Genomic DNA, 22,472 nt, shown 5'->3' with positions numbered 1-22,472 from the left:
GAGCAAAATATTTGAGCAGAGTATGAACAGAATACAGCTATTCATATGCAGCTATACTCCTGAACATCACCATGAGGAGTAACTTCATCCTCAATTTAATGCCAGTAATTTGAAGTTACCAGGATTACTAGCTTAGCTATTTTGTAATTTGAGTTGCATTCATATCTAAAATGAGGCAGATTACATCATTAACACACCAAACCAGTAATTCCATTTCAGTTTTGAGAAACTTACTGATAGCTCGGGCTTAGAAGTGCTGACACCACACAAATCCACCTCCTCTATGTAACTTAAACCTATTCAAAGAGTTGCAACATGCAACTCTTGCACTCTCTCTCTCCCTCAGGATAGTACTGAAAGACCTCTCACTACATTTGCCTCAAATATAATACTGACTCCACAAAGCAACCCTATTCTGCTTAACATCCATTTTCAGTTTAAAAAGCACGGTTACATATGAATCGTCACCAGATGATTTTGATTTACAAACAAGTTAAATGAAGCTCTATTACAAAGCTTGCCCTCTATACCAAAGGAAAGCTTTGGAAACAACATTTGTGATAAACTAAGTTTCACTAGTAGCATTAGCATGTAAAAGTGAGCTTGCAAATATACTTTAAGATCTGAAACCAATAGTTGTGGATGCACCTGAGTGCTTAAAACAGAGGGCACTGAGGCATCAATTAAATGTTTAAAATCGCATTAAAGGGTTTTGACACAATGTTTTGGACCAAACAACTCCAAAATACAGAGGCCTAACATTCCCAGCAATGCTAACTAATGGCATCACTAGAAATTTTCTGCTTAAAACTTGCTCTCACGGGAGCAAGAGAAATGCTAACATCCTTGAGGCTGTCTGTCACAGGGCAAGAATAAAGATAACTATATCAGTGAAACTTTTCAAGACATTGTGAAATGGTACTGTATATACCTCTTATCAAAAAGGAAGAACAAAGTTTGAGCCTCGGGGTAAAAGAAATTAAACTGAAAACAGAATTTAAAAGTTATTACTCAAAGGTTTAATTGAACAAGACACTTGGAGGGTCTTCTTCCAAAAGCAAAACAGTTTCTGTGCTGATCATGCACATTTGGAAGCATCAGAAATTCAACATAATTACTCTCCCAATTCTCTTACTTGAGTAAGTCCATTAAATGCCTGATGAAGTCTCCTTGACCAAGCAGTAAGTAGCGCCTCATGGCCTGCATATGTTCCAGTAAATTGTACTTCTTATTGAGAACATCCAGCAGGTATTTGCTCGTCTCAAAATAAGCTGCATCAATTTTCTCTTGGAAGGCATTTTCCAGATCTGTGAACAAATCAGCAGCTTAAAAAAAAAAAAAAAAAAGATAGATTAAAATTACATTAGTAGTTTTTCAAAACTGTGGTAAATAAGCTTTGGAGTTGAAACATGCAAACAGACAAACTATTTCTTCTGATCCACTATATTATACATTTGCCATAGCCAAAGTGAAAGCAAGTCTAAAGCAGCCTATACTTCAACAGTATTACTTTTAATTAGTGCCCAGCTTGTACTTTCCAATAAGAGCTCATACTTTTACACTGAGTCATCACTTTTACACAAAGAGTTGGGATTTTCTAAGCTTGCTGAAGTACTGCAATTTACAAAATCAAATAATTTGAAAGAGATCTAAAAGTTCAGAGTTAGGGAAAAGCTTTGTTGGGGGGATCTAAATCAGAAGCCACTTCTAAGGCAGGGGACTGGGGGAATAAATCAAAGAATCAGAACGTCAGAACATTCAACAGAAAAGAGTTCCCATATATAAGAGAGAATGAGAGAAAATGGAATATGCTTCTGTTACCTGGGGGATGGCCATCAACCTGATATTTTCTTCAACTTCAATGCATGGCAATTTGGGGACAGAAAGCAATACATCGCCCTTTAGCAGGAAGCTTATTTCACTATTTTCTACAACTATAAGCTTATTAAGACAGGGACTGCAATAAAGCTGTCATGAGATAGCAAGAAATGTGGCCTCTTCAGGCAACATGGAGCAATACTCCAAATAGTGGATTTTCAACTATCATAAGATTCAGACCTTCCACAGTGTTAAAGGATTTACTCCCACTTTCAATGATTTTTAACTACACAACTATTTCTCTAAAGGTAAAAAAACAAAGATCCAGATACCAAATTAGTGTAGGACAGTGCACTGCCTGCTCCAGGATTAGTCTCAACCTGCACTGCAGAAAGGAAAAAATTAAAACCAAGTTTTGTGTTGTTCTGATGGCATTCAGCCACAGTTAATAAAATGTTTATAAACCAAAGAAATAAACAGTGGTTCTAATACAGAAGTCACTCTTCAGTGAGAAAAAATTCACAATGTTGGCAAAAAGGGAAAAACATCAGTTCATGCAAATGCATTTGTGTCACTGCTACAGGACAACAGGGCAGTGAGAATCCCCAGTCAATTCTTTTATCTGGTCTTTCCTTGTCAGGAGATCCCATCCACTTTACTGCTCTCTTCAAAAGATGGGTCCAAACGTGGCTGCTTGCATGCACAGTGGCACCACCTGATCTGCCACGTGGCTTCACTGCTGGCTTTAGAGGAAGAAGGAAGACCTTCCAGAAAGGGAAAAAATCCCAGAGTTTCATAGATAGAACACAAGAAGCTACAACACCCCAATGACCTTTTGCAAGTGTCTTTTCTCAAGAAGCAAGCCTAGCAGGCAAAACAAGAGAGGGAACAAGTCAAACCAAAACCAGTTACAAGCTAACACCTTCAGCTACTAGACCCAAAGGTTAGGCCTAGGACTGGCTCAAAGCAGAGGCAAAGCCAACAGGCAATTTCCTAGCTTGCCTATGCCAAGCCTACCATGTCACACATGCTGGTCCTGCCTCCACTCAAGTAGGGGTGAGCATATGTAAGGTAGTACCTATGGCTGAGGACACATGGACCAGTCTCAACCTCTTACTGTCCCAAACAGAAAAAAAAGCCCTTCCCCTCTCCTTAGTACTGCTCTGCTTGCCTTGAAGGAAGTGACCTGGCCACAGCCCTGCATCTCAGATTGGAAAATTCAATTTTACACAGGTACCTGTAATGCACCATGTCTGTATACACACACACCAGCACAGAGAATGCAACATTCCTGCTTGACATGCAAAACTGCTAAAAAAGTTGTTTGCATCAACAAACAAGAGGCCTAGGCACAAGTTTTGAAAACTGGAAAATTATATTAGCACACTGAAAAGTCAGAAATGGGTAAAAAAAAAAGGGTCAGACTAGAAGCATTAACATAAAGCTGCATGAGTTGCTAATGAAGGTAGCATATAGTCCATTCAGAAGTCCCCAAACTGTGGACAGCTAGATGTGGGAGCTGCCTCTTTTACTATCCCTCTTCCCCAAATGCTACAATTCCCTGTCAGGCAAGATGACTAACTTTTACACAGTTTTTTATCTGACTTCTGTTTTAATACATGTTCAGATCGTTTTCTACACCACGATTACTTCAGCATCAAAAGGAAACCAGGGAAACACGAGAACTAAGGTTCCAAAGCAAATGAAAGAAATAAAACACAGTCAAACCCGTGAAATGGTCAGATTTTAAAAGAGAAAAAGCATCCAGGCTGGCGTCCTAGCTTTCCATGATCTTATAATCAGTAATGATCTGAAGGGATGCTCAGGATATCGTCAGATAGCACAGACAAGTAAGAAAGGAAGCATTTCCAACACCACAGACATAGCTGTTCTTTCAGGATTAAATGGGTAAAGTGACCTAAACACAAATGGAGTTTCATGCAGAATTAAAGCAGTGCAATACCATGAGGTATTCAGGCTGCAGACCATGAGCTCAGCACACTGTACATAGTAACATCTGTTTCTAAAACTACACTTCTGTCTCAAACAGTTATTCTCAGCACTTAAGATAATGGACTTGCTTTGAAGCTCTCATCCCCTAAATAATAGGAAACATATATTTGTGCACATCTCCCATTCAACCAAGGAGAGAGAAACATGTGCAAATTTAAAAAACAAATAATAATTTATGGCCATAAATGCTGCATAAAGTGGTGAAAGTAGTGTCACCAAAGAATGTTTTTTCCTTTTTCAGGAGTAGCTGACAAGATGACTGTTCAAATGCATTTACAGCCCTTATTCACTTAACCCTGACCCCTCTCTGCACTTTAACTATATCTTTGACTAGGCAAGCACTGTATGTCGTATAAAAAACACATTATTAGATGACATTCTTCCAGACATGAATGGGATTTTATTATTAGAACATCTTTCATGGAGGTGCTCATGCTAGAAGTCCATGCTGTGAACACTTAACATAAAAATTAATCCAAGGTTAATGCAGAGGGGAAAAAAAAGACAATCCCACAAAACCAAGCTTCAAAGTCATATGTAATAAAGTTATATTTGAGTACAGGAATAACAGAAAATACATAGTACAAGCTGTCAAAGTGCAAAGAAGCATGTTCTTAGCAAACAAGAACTTGACTGAAAACCAAATATTTAGATCAGAGAAATTATCCCAGTGAGCCACACCTTAACAATTAAACTATCTTTAGTATATTAAACAAGTTATCAAAAGAAGTTATAGTAGCAAAATACCACTTTCATCAGAAGGCAGCAAGTTGTCCTTTCTCCTAGATGTAGCAGCATCCTACACATTCTTTGCTTAGTTTACACATGAAATCTCCTCGGTTTAGATGTTTACAGTTTTCTATCTTTCATCACAACAATGTTAATTTCATTGCAATGAATATGCCACCAAAAAATAACCTCAAATAGTATGTAAGTTCTCACTAATTAAAACTGGAATCTGTTCTACATAAAACAAAATAACCTGAAGGAATTCCGACAGTTAAATTTTGGTTTAATATTCAACAGCTGCCAACCCCAATTTTAAGTAATCTTCAAAAAGAATTTTACTAACTTTCCACATACTCAATGTTCTTTGGACATACTGGTATAATGCATTTACAGACAGGTTTCTGTCCCGTTTTTATTGCCCATTCCCTTATTTACAACTAATTGAGTATTTATTATTTTTCAATCACAGAATCAATTCAGTATTATTATGGAATTGTATGATGGAGTATATTTGATGACAAGTCAAACATACTAATTCTTATTGCAGCACACCCTGCTCCCACCCAGCTCTCTCAATAAAGAGTCAGCTGAAGGCAGACTGGTTTCCGAATGGTTTCATTCAGAAATTCAGTACATTAACAACTATCCAGCAAACCTATCAAATTAAGAAAATTACAGAACATGCATCATCATACATCTTTTGTAAATATCAAATATCCATTAAAATATCTATGTTTTAGGGCAGATGGGACTTTTTTACTCCTTTCCATCCCACTATTTAAACAGTCAATTTACAGTCTAAACAACGTAATGTACAGAGCTCAGTTCAAAGGGAAGATACTAGAGTAACATTAATACTCTACCATCTTTTGAAGACTCTGCAGATTTTGCCACAGCAATCACCTTCGTGGATGGAGTTTGGTCGTGACAAACTTGATGTAAGAAGTTTATGGATTTTCCTATTAGGAGGACCTAAACAAAAAAGGAGTTTTTAAAAAAATTATTTGCATCTAAGGAAAAAAAAAAACTAAACAAAATAGCCACCCACAGACACCAGGACAACAAGATATTTTCTTATCTTTCTGTGCTCTTAGCTTCACAATCCCAACCACAGTAATCCAGAACTTCAATGCTAACACGAAAAGGTTTTAAACACAAACTTCTTTTCCCCCTCCTTGAGATCTCCTTAAACAAAGTTTAACAATTAGAGAATGGAAAGGAGAAACAGTCTTATAGTCTTCTTCAGCAAACAATTCTAAAACTCCTAAGATGAATATTTACTGTTAAATTTGGCCTCTGTTTTCCTAATGAAAATCTAAGTGGAGGCACAGAGCAAACAAATCAGAAGATTACCTTTTGGATTCATACCTTTTTTGATTGCTCCATTGTAATAAAAGAAGGGATCATTGATTTCCTCAGAGTGTATTTGTCATGCCACAACCGATCTGTTTTAACTGTAGGATCTGAAGCTACAAAAAACTGAAGATCGAAAAAATATTAAAAACAAAAGATTAATGTAAACTCTCCACCCTAGAATTTAACTTCTGTATTCAGAAAACTGTAAAAATATTTTGAGTTGGTTTTTTCACTTGCATAGCTAACATGCAGAGTTGTCCTGGCAATGGATATGTAAATTGTATGTTGACCAACATGAACTCTGAAGGAAAAAGTTAGAACAGCTCACATAGTTTAATCTACTCTATGTTATGAAACTTTGACAACCTCAGGGTAAAGTGAAACATCTGTAAACATCCACTCTGAAATACAGTAGCATGTAGCATTTTTCCAACCATTAGTTATACAGTTAGGGTAGGAGATGAAGATCAAAATACAATATGCTTTTACTTTGCTGGTTCTGTTTTTACCCCTAGTATTTCTCCTATTATAACAGATGCAGAACTGCAGGGGAAAAAACAAAAACAAAATCAAAAAATTTTGCAATTGAACTGCTGATCAAATGCTACAGTCTTTCAACTCCATACAACAGAATACTCTGATTTGTAAGAAACTAAAACTACTTCATTAGTTTTCTTAAAGCGACTTTTGGATGGATTCTGTCCTCATCCTGTCAAACAAGATATCCATTTTCTTGACAAGAACTTTTTTCACTGCCATCAAGAATGGCCAATTGTCTTTGTTCACAAACTGGGCCTATGGTATGAAAATTGTAGTTTTCAGTACAACACATCCAACAGTGATCTTCAGTATTAAGAACACTCTTACACTACACATATAAATTTTTAAACAGAGTTGAAATCTAAACATAAGACCCAAAACCAATAACACCTCACACATCTGAGGAATAGCTGGGAACTACTACACTACTAGAAAAGGATTCATAGACCTTTTACACAAGTCACCTAATGCTGAGCTTAAAGATCAGCTGTGGTTGATATTTGTACTAATTTAAATTTTGACCAAAAGAAGCACAGAAACAGGCAGCATATTTCACTCTCAAGTAAAATCACTCAGATGTGTCTCAGAAGTGCTCAACTAATTTTAAAAAATTATTTTTTGGCTTCTTGGAACCAAAAAAAGAGTCACTTTAAAGAGATTTTGCTGATAGGAGACAAAAGTGTTTGGAGAGCTTAAAAAAGCATAAGAACACCTGTAAGAAGAAAGAGGACAATTGCTGGAACTTGCTGTTACAGAAGTCACAACAAATAACTGCAGTTTCTACAGCAGCTCTCAAACCATAAACAACTTCTACCCAATTTTACAGCCTAAAGTTATTTATCAAGCTGAGGATTACAGTGAATAGTCAGAGTAAAACATTCTGAACTTCATTCCAAATAAAAGGCCTGCATTCTAAACAGTTACAAAGAACTCTGCATACAATACTACTGTTACACTAAGCAAGGAAACTTAGAGAAATGACTTTATCTCTCTTCAGAAGCAAGCACCTATTGTCAGTCCACTGTTCTGACTCTACGAGACATGACCCAGGCTATGCTTTATTGAAGACAACATCCTGCATCATTGCAACCTGCAAATATCAAACTGACTGAAATCAGGAATTCAAGTGATATTTCATGTTGTTATTGTACGTATTGCTTACATATTATACACTTTCATCACTGTCTACTTTTCAAATTCTCCTCTAGGTTTCCCACAGATACCTCAAAGCAAACAGAGATAAAATATTTACCATAGCACATACATTACCTCGTGGTATGTGTCCTCCAGCTCTCCATCATATATCCAGCGATAAAGGAAATTCAGTACAGGATGGGATACGAGGCCAAGAATGTGCTGAACCAGAGACCTCATGTAGGGATCTCCTGTTTTAGTATAGGCATGAACTGCTGAGGCTAGTTCACCACCTTTTCTCCCTGTAAGATCATAGGGAAGGGGAACAGAAATGTATGAAGGAAAACCATATGCACCCCATTTAAATTCAGCAGCCATTGATTTCAGCTAGTCATGTGTCACTCAGACCATGCTGAACAGCAATTCTAAAATGTAGCAAAAGTACATTTTTTAATGTTAACAAGGAATACTCCTAGGTTTTAAGGCATGAATTATTAATCTCACTAAAGCATTAAGCAGAATTCTCTGCCTACTTTATGGTAGCTTGGGGGAATGCAAATTTCAAGGCATCAGATAACACACAAAGGTTGATGTTATGCTTTTCTTTCCCACTCTCCCCACCAGAAAAGCATTAAAGAAGCCTTAGTAAGTTTTCCTTCCCTCCTGTACTTGACGCTCTCAGATGTTCTGTGTGCATACATGCACACAAACACCTTTCGTGCTTCTTAGTTACAGTTCCCACTATAGCTCTGTTAGGTAATATCTCCTGTTTCCTCACAATTGAAAGGTAAGAGGCTGTCAAAAACAACCCAAAAAATAGAACAAATATTTGCTCTGCTGTTATGCTGCATAGCTTAAAGGTTCCTTGCAGCAGAGACTGTAGAATTTAAAGTTTTCATGAATGTCTTAAAAAGTAAAGCCCATTTGTTTTTTCAAATTTGTTACAAATTCCGATAATCAAGGTAAAGCAGATGTTGTAGGGTTTTTTTGGTTAAGATGCTCTTCCTAAAGAGCAACAATCTTACCAACCTGAAGTACCCTCAGGGAGAAGAATAGACTATGGGTCAGTTACTGGCCAAAGTTTTGGTCAGCTCCAACATAACTCCTCAGCACTTTCTTGTGGACTGCCAACAGTCACACACTATTTGCAGATTTGTAAAGTATTGTTGATTCACATTAATCTGCAGACAAGTTGCAAATGATTTCTATATGCCATTATATAGAGAGGAATTGCATAATACTCATGCATAGTAAAGAGACAGCCAATCATTTCATAATGGATTAGTAGGATTCTTTAAGTGTGACATTCTCTGAAAGATGATTAAATTGAGTAATTGAAAACAACATGAAAAATGCATGCTTAAAATTGGAAGGATCTCTCGAGCACATTCTTGTTTCAAAAAAGTAAGAAATACAGATGTATCAAAACAGCACTACAATTTGCCATGTTTTGTTTAAACTAATAGAGCAAATTGTCTGGATTAACTACTCAAAATTTAAAAAAACAAACCCCAAACAAGAAGTAATATTATTGAAGAAATAATATTATTGTTATCTGGCACACACAGCTACTCAGTTACATAACTTCCCCAGAAACAGTAATGTTAAACAGACCTTGACAGTGATCAACGAGTGCTGCAAGGGTCTTTAACCTTATTTTAGGATCATATGTCCAGACTAGAAGGCGGCGAAGTGTCAAACTGCTCTCAAGTCCCAAATTCACACCCTGATCATCTTCCAGTTGCAACTGAAATCAAAGAAAAAGACATGTCAAGGAACAAAACTCGCAAAACTGAGGCAGAACTGATGATTCACAGTTTGTGTTCAAACATTAGATTTTTACACTTGAAATACCCAGTGTTGTGTGTTCTCTCATTAAATCACTGGGCCAAAACCTGAGAGCCAATCTAGTGAAAATAAAGAATCAAGCGCAAGTGAAGGAACAGTGACAAGCAGAAGTGTAATAAGGCAGACAAAGTAAAAATGGCAAGAAAATTAAAGAAAGTAAGGTGACAGATAGTCACAAAAGGAGAGAAGAGCAAAGGAAAAGAGAGCAGAGATCCCGAAAGACAGCAAATACTGGTCAGAGATGCTCAGAAAAGAGTAAAGAAAAAGATCTAAAGGAAAGGCAAAGTGTAGGAGGTAAACTTTTTATTACTGCACTCCCAGCTTAGTTTAGTTCAACATGGGACAAATTCAGTTCAATGTCTTCCTCCAGAAGCCATTAGAACTCAAGACAGTTATATAGTCAGATTATAGAATTACTACCACTAGAAAAAAAATTTAAAAGATACAATAAGAAAAATCTGTCACAAAGTGACAATCTTCCAACATCATGGAAAATAAAAGCCAAATATTTGCATCTGAGATGCAAATGCACATCTCATAAAAGTACAGATGGGATAAGCAAGACAAGAACACAACCTAAGAATACAGAATACAGAGTAGTCCAAGCAGACTAACTCTTAGAAAAGATGTTGTTTCCTGTATATGACAACCCATTCACTCTATGGCACCTTTATTTTTTTCCAAACACAACATATCAGTTTAACTTAAGACCAGTGTCATCCATATTAAGCCTTAAAGCCAGTTAGATACATTAGTTTCTGGATGCTCTTGGGTCCACGGGTGGATTCTTTTTCTTTGGAAATTGGTAATGATAAGAAAGACACATGAGCAAAACCCATCCTTTGACTTTAGGTAAGAGATGGTAAATCATCATGGAACCACACTTTTAAATGGGCTGACAATGTGAAAACAGTCTGCAAGGCAAAAACATGAAAAGCTTATGGAACAGTATACAGTACACTCAGAATTACTCTTTGAGGGGCAGAAACATGTTCGGGGGAAGCTGTGAAGACATAATAAAAAGTTACAGAGAAAAAGACAGAACCCAGTACAGAACCCTGTCAGTACAGAACAAGATTCTTGTTGTTCTATGCCTGCATTGTAAACTGGAACTGCACCTAATAACTCCTAAGCTGGCAAACTGTATGATCTCCCAAATCTAAGAATGCAGCATACACTCAGTTTCAAGTCACAATTTTCTACATGTTTTCAACTAACTGAAACGTACAGGGTATTTTCCCCCATCCTGCAGTGTGACTTTCAAGCCTTCCCGGCCTTCAAGTCACAAAAGAATCTCTCCTCCACTGCTGGATCTTTTCTTTCCCTTTCCTTTCCTTCACAGCCTTTGGGGAGGAATGTTGCCAGGGGCTTCTTGAAAATCCAAACACAACATGACCCTGGGAGCCCCTTTCAGTTAGGTGCTTAGGGACCTAGATTCCCCAGAAACTCCAACATGCTACTCCATCAACACCGTGCATTACAGACACCGTACTGACTGTTCCCTACGTGAATGCACTTCATCAATGGGCTCAATACACTCAGGAACTCTAACACTGGACATGAATCTGGGAAAGAACACGAAGAGCCAAACAAGAACAGCAGTAAAAGTAAGATTGGGAAAAATGTGTGTCCAACTCCTGAATGGTGCTGGGAAACCAGTGACAGGAAAAATGGAAAATGCTAAGGTACTTAATGCCTTTCATGTCCTGTTATTTTGGTAGTATTTGCTGTTGGGGATACCAGATGTCACCTGAGATCAGAAGGGAAGTCTGGAACAAGGGAGACTGAGTAGAGAAGAATCAAGTTAGAGGACACTGAAAAAATGGATATGCATAAGTCTACAGGACCTAATTGGGATGCATCCTCAAGTGCTGGGGAGGGAGCTGGCCAATATCACTGCAAGGCCACTCTCAATTATCTCTGCAACACAGTAATTAGAGGAGGTTTCTGATGACTGGGAGAAAGCAAATTCACTCCTTTCTTCAAGAAGGAGGAGCCATAAAACTACATACTGGTGAGACTCGCTTCATTCCCCAGGATGCTGACAGAGCAAGTAATCCTGGAAACCATTTCCAAGTATATGAAGAACAAAAAACTTTCTCAGGAAGAAAAGCTCAGAGAAAGGAAGAGGAAATAGGAACATTTGTGGTAATGGAGTTTGTCTTCCCAAGCAAGTGTTAAGTGTCCCGATGCTCTGCTTGCCAGGAAGCAGCTGGACATCTGCCTGCTGATGGGAAGTAGTGAATGAATTCCTTACTTTGCTTTCCTTGCACACACAGCTTTTGCTTTCCCTTCTAAACTGTCACTAACTTGATTGACTTGTCTTTTTGTCTTCCTTCTAATTTTCTCCCCATTCCTGAACAGGCAGGGGTGAGTGAGAGGCTCAGTGGGTGCTTGGCTGCTGGCCAGGGTCAACCCACTGCAAAGGCAAACACAGTTCGAAAATAAGCGATCCCAGAGCTTTCCTTTCATTTTCTCCTTATAGGCTTCCCCTCCCACCACACTCATCTCTTCTTTTGAAAGGTTTAGTGGAGCAGAAAAAGTAGAGAGAGCTGCATTTCAAAGAATTCATAAATATTTTCATGACTAAGAAGTTTTAAAAGTTAGAATAAATCAAAGCTCCAGCAAATCAGGAGAGTAAATGTATTTGAGACAGAGCAGGAAATAATTACAAAAAGAATAACTGGATAGCAGCCAGGAAAAACAAGCAAAAAGCATGTATGACAGGCATTCTAAAAGTTAGGAACGTTAAAGAACTGCAAGTGAGTCAAAAGGAACAGATGCCTTAAAAACATTTACAAAAGCCTATGACTTAAACCATACAGATTTTTAGAAGCTAGAGTTTTAAAAGCCAGTTTAATTTAACTTTAGATAAATTCTTAGAATAAATTTTTCTCCATTACAAGTAATGAACTCCTTGAAAGCCCTACATAAAAAAAATAAAAGGGCAAGCACAAGAAAAAAATGTATTTTATTTTAAAGCTAGCATCTAGAAGCACATACTATAAACATTCATGGACAAACTGCAAAATTATCAGTACTGAGTTGGTCTATATGTTACAGAAAAATAGTAAAACACTGAAACATCTGCAAAGCAGATGTTTTTACTCTTATAAAATAACTGAAGGGACAATAAAAATGCACAAACTGCCCCTGGCAGAAGAAAAAGTTGGAACTGTTATTACTAGCTGCTGAACCATTGATTGAAATATCTTTTTTTTTTTCCTCTCAAAGATGTGTCACTGTTTGGGATTTGAATGCTAAAGGTATTATGCAATATGAAACTCTCAAAAAGGATGCAAACCAGGGACAGCGGCTTAGAAATACACACCATATTCCTTGCTTATGTAATACATCAAATTCCAGTGAATTTCTAAGAGAAAAATATTCAAGGGTACATACATCCAAATAGTAAGAAATGTACAAGTTAGAGAATTATGTCCATTGTCAACAGAAACTTCTGTACACCCTTCACGTTCTAATGGAATACGCAGGTATATCTTTCAGGAGGTATTTAGATAATGTAAAGCAAAACAGGAAAGTTAAATTTAAGAACCACTTAACTTACCTGAGAATGTAAAACAGACAGAAGTCGGTAGTATTCTTTAAGTTCCTGATGTAAGGCTGCACAAAAACTCTGTATGAGAAAGAGAAGAGGGGAAAAAAGGAAGAAAAAAAATGGAAAAAATAGTTAGGAAAAATCTTTCTGGTCTAATCTAGAATAGTTTTAATTCTATCACCACACTTTCAAGGTAGTCAGAAATTTCCTGAAGGGAATCAAGCTACAAGTTTCAGCATAAAAGCCAAATCTTTGAAAACTCGCTAAAGTATAAATGCTGCCCTAAGAGATGCACATATCTTTTCCAAAAATATATACACATTGTCAAGTTACTTTGTTTCTTGCTGTCTTAACTCTATGAACAGATTAAACTATAACAAGTGTAACTCTTCAAATAGATATATCATCTCAATAACAGCACTAATAATTAGCACAGGGATGTGCAAATTATAACATGACCCAGTTAAAGTTCTTTTTTAATAACCATGTAAAATACAGTATGTAGTAAAGTAATAGAGCTTCAATTTCAGGAAGATCTCTAACAACAGAACACAGAAGTCAGGCAACCATCATTATATTTACAGTATAGACTACATGACACGAATAAGAAAACCTAATGCTCAAAAAAATACTTCCAGTAAGTGCTGTTGGATCAGGTAAATTTTTGTCCTTTTATCAATTCTCAGTTGTGCATGATTCTTCACTTGACATGGAAGAAATGCATAACACAAAGTGTATCTTCAGGCCTGAACTAAAGCAAAGCTTCTTTGTTAAACAATTCTAGGCACAGCTACTTTGGTAGTAGTAATAAGTAAATAAAGGTAGATTTAAAAAACAAAATTTGGAAAGAGCATTTATTTAGTAACAAAGAGTTTTCCATAGTTTGGGGTACTGGGGTTTTCCTTTATTTCTGTAATGGTCTTAACCTAACATACAGACTAAAAAAATTTCTGCAACACATTTTCCAAAACAGAATTAAAAATATGGCTCATTAATTTTGGACTAAGTTGAAACTTTGGACTTTAAAACCCCCAAAAGTGTGCTTAACGTTTTTTATATGTTTAGTTTCTTGGAAGCATAATTCTGTGTCCACACACACATTCAGGACTGATTTCTAACCAATTCTCAGCTAAAAACTTTGATCTCTATTTTAATTTTTGTTTTTGTTTTTTTTTACTGGGAAATTTCCCAGGACTTTCACTTCAACATCTTTTAAACTCACAGTCAAAATAATTTGGAAAAAAAAAAGGAAAACTTCACAGAAAGGACCTTAGAGCTTGAAGAAAAATATTTATTCACTAGAGTATTTAAAAAGGAGAATCATTTCTACAAGTACAAGGAGAAAATAAATCTTCTTTCCTGCTAAGCAGCTAAGCCTAGGAAAAAAAAGTCATTAATCTTGCCATTGTATCCTTTAGAAGGAAAGGAGGTTCCTTTCTTCAGCTGAACATCATAAATTACAAAGAAATTTGACATTCGTTCTATTCCAGAGGATACTGAAGGGCAAAAAGAAATTCCCTTACATGTAACTCCACTTTTCATTTCTTCTCACTTGCTTCTTCAGTACATTTTTGAACCTATTAAAGTAGCACTTGCCAAGATAGAGGGCAGAGCAGAGCCTCCAAGAAAACATTCAAAGGCACTATACATCTGCTCAAAACAGAAGAACAGTAATCACTGACTTTAGTGATTCAGGAGCCAATAGGATTTAGGATCTACTGGCCACCAATTTTTCAGAGAAGCTTTAGAAGTTAAAATTTACATCCAGTGCCAATTCCTGCGTCACAGACTACAGGTTTTTGTTTCCCAAACTGTTACAGAAAAACTGGACATTATCCTAGAATTCTAATTTGGTCTGCAGCAAAAGAGAATTCAGGAAGGAAACAGAATGCTTGTTTATAAGAAAAAAACTAAAATGCCCACTACCTCAATTGGATCTAAATGGGCAAAATGTCAAAATACAAGACAAGTTGTTGTCGATTATTCTTTCTGCTTTCTGAGGACAAAGCAGAACTTGCATACTAAGCAGCAAAAGGAGAAAAATATAAAGTGTAATATATTGTTCTATCTCTACTCCTAATAATTGTCAATACCTGACACTTTGTGGAATAAAAACAGTCGCCAGAATCATAATAAAAGGGGTGACAGACATCTTCTCCTACGCATGATTTAAATAAGCATTCTTTTAAAACATTGGCAAAAGATGCTTTATAATACAATATATATTCTTGTGTTGAATTCCTTAATGCACAGTGTGCAGCACCTGAAATTCTCAGCTATAACAGCTATGAAGAGCAATAGTATATACTCTTTGTGCCCTGATACTGATAGCAGGAGCAGAATATATGTTTTTATTTGTATGCTTATGTCCTAGAAATATATACAAGTGATTGCCTTAAGCAAAATTAACAGCATTAGAGCTATGCAAATTCAATTAACTGCACAGCCTTCTGCACAGGATCTGAAACCTGCTAGGATACTCCACATTTAAATTCACTGAAGAATTACAGTTCTCCCCTTGCTGTAAACTTGAAGATTAAAGCCAGAGACAGTAAAAATAAGCATAAGCCGGAAGCTACTAAATAAAGAATAAGAAACTTCAACCAGATATAAGGGGGAGAGTCTGAAGAAAATGCATATACAGTAGCACTACCATATAAAACATGGAAAGCAGAATTGGATGACTAGAAAAATAATTATTTATATGTAACTAAAAAAGATTACTTAGAATAGGAGACAGAAGGGAACAGAATAAAACATTAGAAAAGTAGGAAGCACTACAGTGTCTCTACTGACCTCTTAAGAAAAATTAGATTGAAGGGAGAAGCACTTCAATTTCTTGGCAGATTAGGTAGGATGTTATGGCTAGAGGCAAGGATAACATTTCTGTTGACTCAGAAGGGATAATATCCAGTTTTACAGAGGGAGCAAGGGAGAGAAAACGGGAATGCCTTAGCAGTAAATGTGGTTTTGGGTATTACAGCAGCAGTGAAGTTACTGTAGACTATAAATCATGATGATGAAACCTATAAAAACAAAAATTAATATTCTTTTGATGCTGTATTCCAAATAAAGGGCAGAAGATAATGGGTTATTTCCATTTTATGTAAGTTACTGCAGTCCTAACAAATGAACATCAACAATAGCTGACAAGAATGTCTCCTGCATAGGTCACTAACAACTGAATTGGTGATTAATCAGCTCAGGGATGCCAGCATCCCATTTAAGCAATGTTTTTGTTTATAAATATGCATGATAATTAATTTATTTTTTTTTAAGAAGATTAAGAAAAAGAATCTATGCATGAGACTTTCTGGCTACAAATGACAGGGGCAAATCCTTAAGACCAGCAAGAGCAAATGCCTTTTCCTTGCCTTCAGTCTAAGACCCATATCAAAAGCAGTAGTCCATAAGAGAAGTAAATCAAACGATGAATGATCCAAGCTCCAAAGTTTACACTTAATTCTAGTACTGTATTTACTCAGTAGTTTCTTCGGCAAACAAGACCAATGTGTTGTAGCTAAATTAGTTTTTTGGCTGACCTACCTGTCCCACAAGTCCAAATGCACGATCCAAACTCCTCTGGTCTGTATATTTTCTTATTTTATTATGTAGCCATCCCAGCTCTGCAAGTCTACTTGTAGTATCTCTCAGAGATTTGGACAAGCTCACCTATAAAGTTAACAGAAACAATAACTTGCAATTAAGTCAAATCTATCATGCCAATACTGGTTTCTTCACCAAAGTCCATCTTTCTCATAAAACAAGCCAGTTTGAGAAACAAAACTTTAACATTCTACAGCAGAGACAGTGTCAAAAAAAGCAGACAATCACATAATTAGCATTAAATTTTTTACACGCATGCACTGAAAAGACAGCAGCAACAAACTACTGGCCACTTCGAGACCTTTCCATTTGGAAATCTTATTAGTGTTTGGGAAAAACTTATAAATATTCATCCACTCTTTTCACATTAGGCAATTATGGCAGTAACAAAAAGGTCTTCAGAAGAAAGCAAGAAATCTGTAATTTCATGTTGTAGAATCAGACTTCATCTTATCCTGATAACCAACAAGACACAAGATATTAGAGCTCTAGAAGAGGAGTCAATCACTGAAACTAACAGAGAAACATTGAGAAAATAATTAGTTACTGCTACACGCGAAACAAACCTTTAACAGAAAATAAACCATCAGGTACTAGGTCAGACTAGGTATCAGAAACACAAGCTTGCAGAATCCAACTTCCAAGTTTAAGTTAGATCCACCAGTAACAGCTTTTATAAGCTATTTAATCTTGTGTCCCTCTGAGTTCTTCTAGTCTGTTCCTGTATTTCTTCTAGTTTCTCACTCACCCTGCAACCCTGCCTTAGTCCCAACACCCTGCTACTACTATTTTCATCTGAATCAGCACATTTCTTCCTTTAAATGACCACTGTTTACTTAAATTTTTTTTCCTACCATATCTTATCACACTACCCAACAACACAATCATCAAGTTTTCAAAATTCATTGAAAAAAGACCCCAAACAGTCAGACTGACAAAATAGGCCAAGAGGTAGAAGTTGACTTTTGTCCATAGCCACTGGGCCCACCCCACCTCTACAGACAATTTTAACTTGGAGAGCCAGCTGGAACAGTTCAAACCAAAGCAAGGAAGCGCTCTAACAAGCTAAGCAGATTGCCAAAGAACTAGAAATCAATCTCAGTCATTAAACCTTTTAATTAGCAGTACAGGCATTCTCCAAGATAACAACCAGTGTCAGAATGTGTTAGCCACACCACTGTGGGCTTGCACCAGTTGGTTGTAAGACCAGAGTTCGGTCCCTGGTCCTCTTGTTTAGCCACACAGACACAGCTTTAACTTCTTGAACAACTTCTGTAAGGTAAATTCCAGCCCAAACAAGCATAATTGGACACAGTCAGAAACTGCCCATAGCTAAAACCAAAGAGATGGCATAAGAACTATTTAGATGGCATAAGAACTATTTAGATGGCATAAGAACTATTTAGAATTCTGCAACTACAGAGTACTTCGTAAGCATTGAGTAAAATACACATGCATGGAATTAAAAGAGGAACAAGAAAAACTGGCTTAGTGTCATTACATTTGTGTCTCCTAGATCAAATCAGAAACTGCTAGCTTATCCAGTGATGAATGTCACCATCAGATCTAATATTAACACTGACATTAGAAAACATTCAGGCAAGAATAACAGCTTGGAAAATGTGTTTCTTTCTAGAAAAAACAGACTGTGTACAAGGATATTTTCTTTGTAAGGCTGAGTGAGAACTACATGCTTTGATTACTATTTTGCCTGACATGCAGTCAATACAACTGGAGTCCTCCTTGTTTGTCAGAAAAAGTTACAAGTTCAGCTCTAGCCAGTCAAATAATTTCATCTTCACTGGGTCCACTAGCTCAGTAGAAGTGCCAACAAGGATGGAAAACAACTGACTTCCCAAAAATAACTGAAGACAAAGTTCTCAGGCAAAAGCATTATTCAGGTGGTTTGTGGTCAGTAATTAACTCCCTGTATTAACAGAATTATGAATTCAAACTAAAACAGCTTTCTCCCTCAAACTAGCCTATTTGTTATGAAAGCTAACAGAACACCAATGAAACCTATAGTGCCAATTATGCAGTCATTGATTAATTCTTTTCAACACTCCTCTAGAAAAATCTAGAAAATACCTTTTCTTTGCCATATATAATCTAAATTATATATGAAACATAATTAACTCGGCACAGGTGTTGAGGAATTACAAACTTTGCAGCTTCTACAAGTAAAAAAGATCTGTTCATTAAGAATCTGTTTATAAACAAGATTTAACTGATTTAACAAGAAGTTTTTCATTTACCCTCCACTAAGCAGCTGTAAACGTCATTATAAAGTAACTTCATGCTATTATTGGGGAATAAAAGAAATTAGCTCCGTTATCACCAACATTCAGACCTGTCAACTGTGCTCTTGGCACATGAAATGGTCCAAAAATCATTCCTCCCCCATTTTAGGACTATGTAATATAGCAGAAAGTTCTTATACAAGTAAAAATCAGAAGCATTGTCTTTCCCTTTGAACATGAAAGCCAATTAGCAAGCAGAAACGGGACTTTGAGGCAGTCCTGTCTAAAAACTGAATGAGAAGCTGCTAAGGAAATTAGTGCCATACTTTTGTTCTTTGCTCTGGCTGAGCCAATCTCACCCTTGAGGTGTTTTTGCAGCTATGCTTAACATCTCACCACCTGCCCAGGGGGCCGGGAATCGAACCCCGGTCGCAGTGGTGAGAGTCAGGCACTCTAACCACTAGACCACCAGAGGCCCTCACTGCCACTGTCCAAGCTTTGCTCGGCCCCGGCAGATGAACCTCAGGACTAAAGGGTGGGCTCAGTTCAGCGCACACTGTGTCTCACCTAAAAAATCCACTGCGCAGGCTGGAAGGGTTAATGACCTTTCCCAAAATCTTCGCTCGCGAAGACTGGCCATTATATAACATCTCACCACCTTAAAGGAAGATCTTCTCTCTCTCAGGCATTTCTGCTGTTCTTTTGTCCCCTATTTGACACCTCCATTCAAATTCATATCAGCACTTTCTTCTGTTCTATCACCAGTCCCTTCTTGTGTAATCTGCATGAACCCATCTAGATGATCACTTCTATATGGTATTCAAGACCATGACATCAAATGAGTTGCATCCATTCCACATCTCAGGCTGTTAAATTTAATCCAATAAGAACGTGGTGGTCAAACATCTGTATCTGCTTTATATTTTACACGCTGGAGAGGGTGTAAATGATTACAAAAATCCTCAAATTAAGACATAACATAGGAGTCTTTCTACTGGATTAAGAGTTGGGAGTCTAGTCCCGTCTTGTGAAATGTTACAGTTTCTTTCTGGAACCTAAATCTACCTAAACAATTTTAAACTACTTTTATTGAAACTACTTTTTTGTATTAAAAAAACAAACAAAGAAACAAACAAAAAAACTGGGGGAGGGAATAAAGATTTGTAATAATATTTTAACTTTTTTACATGTTTTTCATGGCTGTTTTTTCCCCTACATACACCGCAGCTCACATATGAAATACAAGTCACCATACAGTACCTTTCCCTCTACTTTATAGCAATTTTCAGAATTGCACATTTTGATGTTTTTGCCATCTATTCCCTGGAAGACATATAAAACGTCTCTTACAAGATTTGCTTCAGTTATTTCAACAGAGCCTAGAAAGAAAAACAAAAACAAAACAGTATTTAGATTTGTTGAGATAATTCATTTTGATTACAACTTCAGAAAGCTATTTAGAAACATAACCAAAATAAAAAGGAATTATAAAGCCTGTGTTTATAATCTGTAAAGAAATGTTTTAGGTACTCTTAACAATCAGACAGAAAGCCAGATTCCCTTTGCCTGCCTCTAATGGTACCTGTGATGTTCCCAGAGCAGTAACTTACATGACACAGGGCATGTTATATTTTAATCAACACATCAGTCAGTCCTTAAAACCTTTTATCTTTTCTGATCCAACCACCAGTGCAATTTCTGAGGCAAGCATTGTAATAACTTTATCTTTTTTCGAACAAACAGCTGAAGCTGTTAAGTAGGACTTACAGAATAATCTCTTTATATTCACCTCGGAAAACAACAGCTAATCCAGAAAAAAAAGCTGCTTCTTTAATATTGGCTTTCAATCGTATATGCCACTGCTTGGTGATCAAAACCAGACTGCCAGCTGCATAACAGCTATGGAGCTGGCAAACAGTGAAGTGTAAATACTGTTTCTGAAGATATACATTTGATTTAGTAAAGCATTTGTTACTACAGCATACAGCTTGCTTCTGGTTATTATCTCTAGTTAGAGGTTAGACTATGATTGAGATTTAGGATACTTATTAATTTAAAGGAAAAAAAAAAACCACCAAAAAAGCTGCTGTGCAGGCCACTGAAACTGCCCCAACCTTTTCTGGGCAAAACAGCACCATTTGCTTTTGTAACTTCATTTAAGATAACAAGAATGAAACAATTTTAACAACTATTCAGAAATTGAGATGCTACAACATGCTTCTCCCAATTTTGACAGCACTCTTACTCTCATCAGCTTGCCTCCCCAAAAATCCCCTTTCCCAGAAAAAAAAAAAAAACCCAACAAAAAATAAAGTCTACTCCTATTTGGCAAAAGTAGCCTTCACCTCAAGGTACTGTTTAAAACTTAGTCTCTCCTCATAACATTAAGATGTGCATAAGAGTAGCTTGCCCTTTTTAGGAACTCTTAATGAAATGGTGAAAGATGCAAGGGTATGGTTCTTTACTCGGTAAATAATACAATGGGTATTAACATCAGCCAGACAATATGCCTGATTATACTCTCTGTGTAAGTGTAATAAGAAGAAGACTCCAAATAAAAGCAAGCAACTTTAGAAGACAGAAAAAAAAATAATTATACAAGAATTTTATATTCATACAAATGTATCTTTTTGGCATTAGCCTTCTATATTCTGAATGCAGTCCTACTTCTATTTCTACATCAGCAATTGACTCATTTAAGACAATTGTCAGTCCTTACACCCATTCCACATAAGAACCAAAACGTCACAGCTGCTGGCTGACTCAACAGGAGAAGTATTGCCTTCCACACCAATCAGTATAACAGATTAAGAGGCAGTACTAGATTTTATATATTTTTCTCTATATTAAATCTATCGGGTATATATAAATGTATTTACTTTATATATATAACACCAAATGCTGCCCTCTGATACACCAGTACAACTCTGTCTGTTCTATAAGCTGCTGCTTTGTACACTGCTACTCAAAGATGTCTGGCAGACAGGCTATATTTCAGCTTCTAAATATGCACAATTTATTTGTTTAAGAGTTATTTAATAAAAAGAAAAAACGCACAAACAAAAAACTGCATCTCTTATCTTTCCTTTCCAGAGAGTAACAGCACCGTAAGATGACATCTGCCATTAGCTCTCTTATTCAGAAAAGTCTCTCACTTTTACAGTAAAAGTAGAGTGGGTTGAAAGTTAGAATTGTCACAGAGATCACCTGTTAACCAATTTCTCCTTAGTTATGCTTGTGTAAATTCAGAATAGATCCTCTAGGCACTAGCTTCAAGTTTACAGCCACTTAATCAAGGAAACAAATTAGCAATATTAAGAATTTAGGAAGAAAGTCTTTACTGTGAGGGTGATGAGGCACTGGAACATGTTGCCCAGAGAAGCTGTGGATGCCCCATCCCTGGAAGTGTTCAAGGCCAGGCTGGATGGGGCTCTGAGCAACCTGGTCTATTGGAAGGTGTCCCTGCCTATGGCAGGGGGGCTGGAACGAGATGATCTTTAAAGTCCAGTCCAACTCAAACCATTCTCTGATTGTATGATTCTATATTTATCTATTTCTTATTCTACTGAAAATATTTTTTGTCACTTGCTCTAAATACAACCACTGTCACTGTAAACTGTGCTAATTTA

The 22,472-nt window shown here is 36.7% G+C and overlaps 1 protein-coding gene across 1 annotated transcript in view; it reads right to left on the bottom strand.

The window, feature by feature from the left end:
* The window catches only part of TUBGCP3 (tubulin gamma complex component 3), a 49,038-nt gene that overhangs the window by 7,794 nt on the left and 18,772 nt on the right, over positions 1 to 22,472 (bottom strand). The window contains exons 7-14 of the mRNA XM_064646485.1: positions 20,104 to 20,222; positions 16,544 to 16,669; positions 13,007 to 13,075; positions 9,205 to 9,337; positions 7,726 to 7,892; positions 5,929 to 6,039; positions 5,424 to 5,532; positions 1,136 to 1,325 (exon numbers count right to left, since the gene is read on the bottom strand). Of these exons, the coding sequence (XP_064502555.1) occupies positions 1,136 to 1,325; positions 5,424 to 5,532; positions 5,929 to 6,039; positions 7,726 to 7,892; positions 9,205 to 9,337; positions 13,007 to 13,075; positions 16,544 to 16,669; positions 20,104 to 20,222 (1,024 nt within the window). The remainder of the gene's footprint in view (positions 1 to 1,135; positions 1,326 to 5,423; positions 5,533 to 5,928; positions 6,040 to 7,725; positions 7,893 to 9,204; positions 9,338 to 13,006; positions 13,076 to 16,543; positions 16,670 to 20,103; positions 20,223 to 22,472) is intronic.

The sequence above is a fragment of the Pseudopipra pipra genome, chromosome 2 (assembly GCF_036250125.1).
Source record: "Pseudopipra pipra isolate bDixPip1 chromosome 2, bDixPip1.hap1, whole genome shotgun sequence".
Classification (NCBI taxonomy): Eukaryota; Metazoa; Chordata; class Aves; order Passeriformes; family Pipridae; genus Pseudopipra; species Pseudopipra pipra.
The sequence above is the reverse complement of the archived record's forward strand: the minus strand, read 5'-3'. Positions and strand labels throughout refer to the sequence as shown.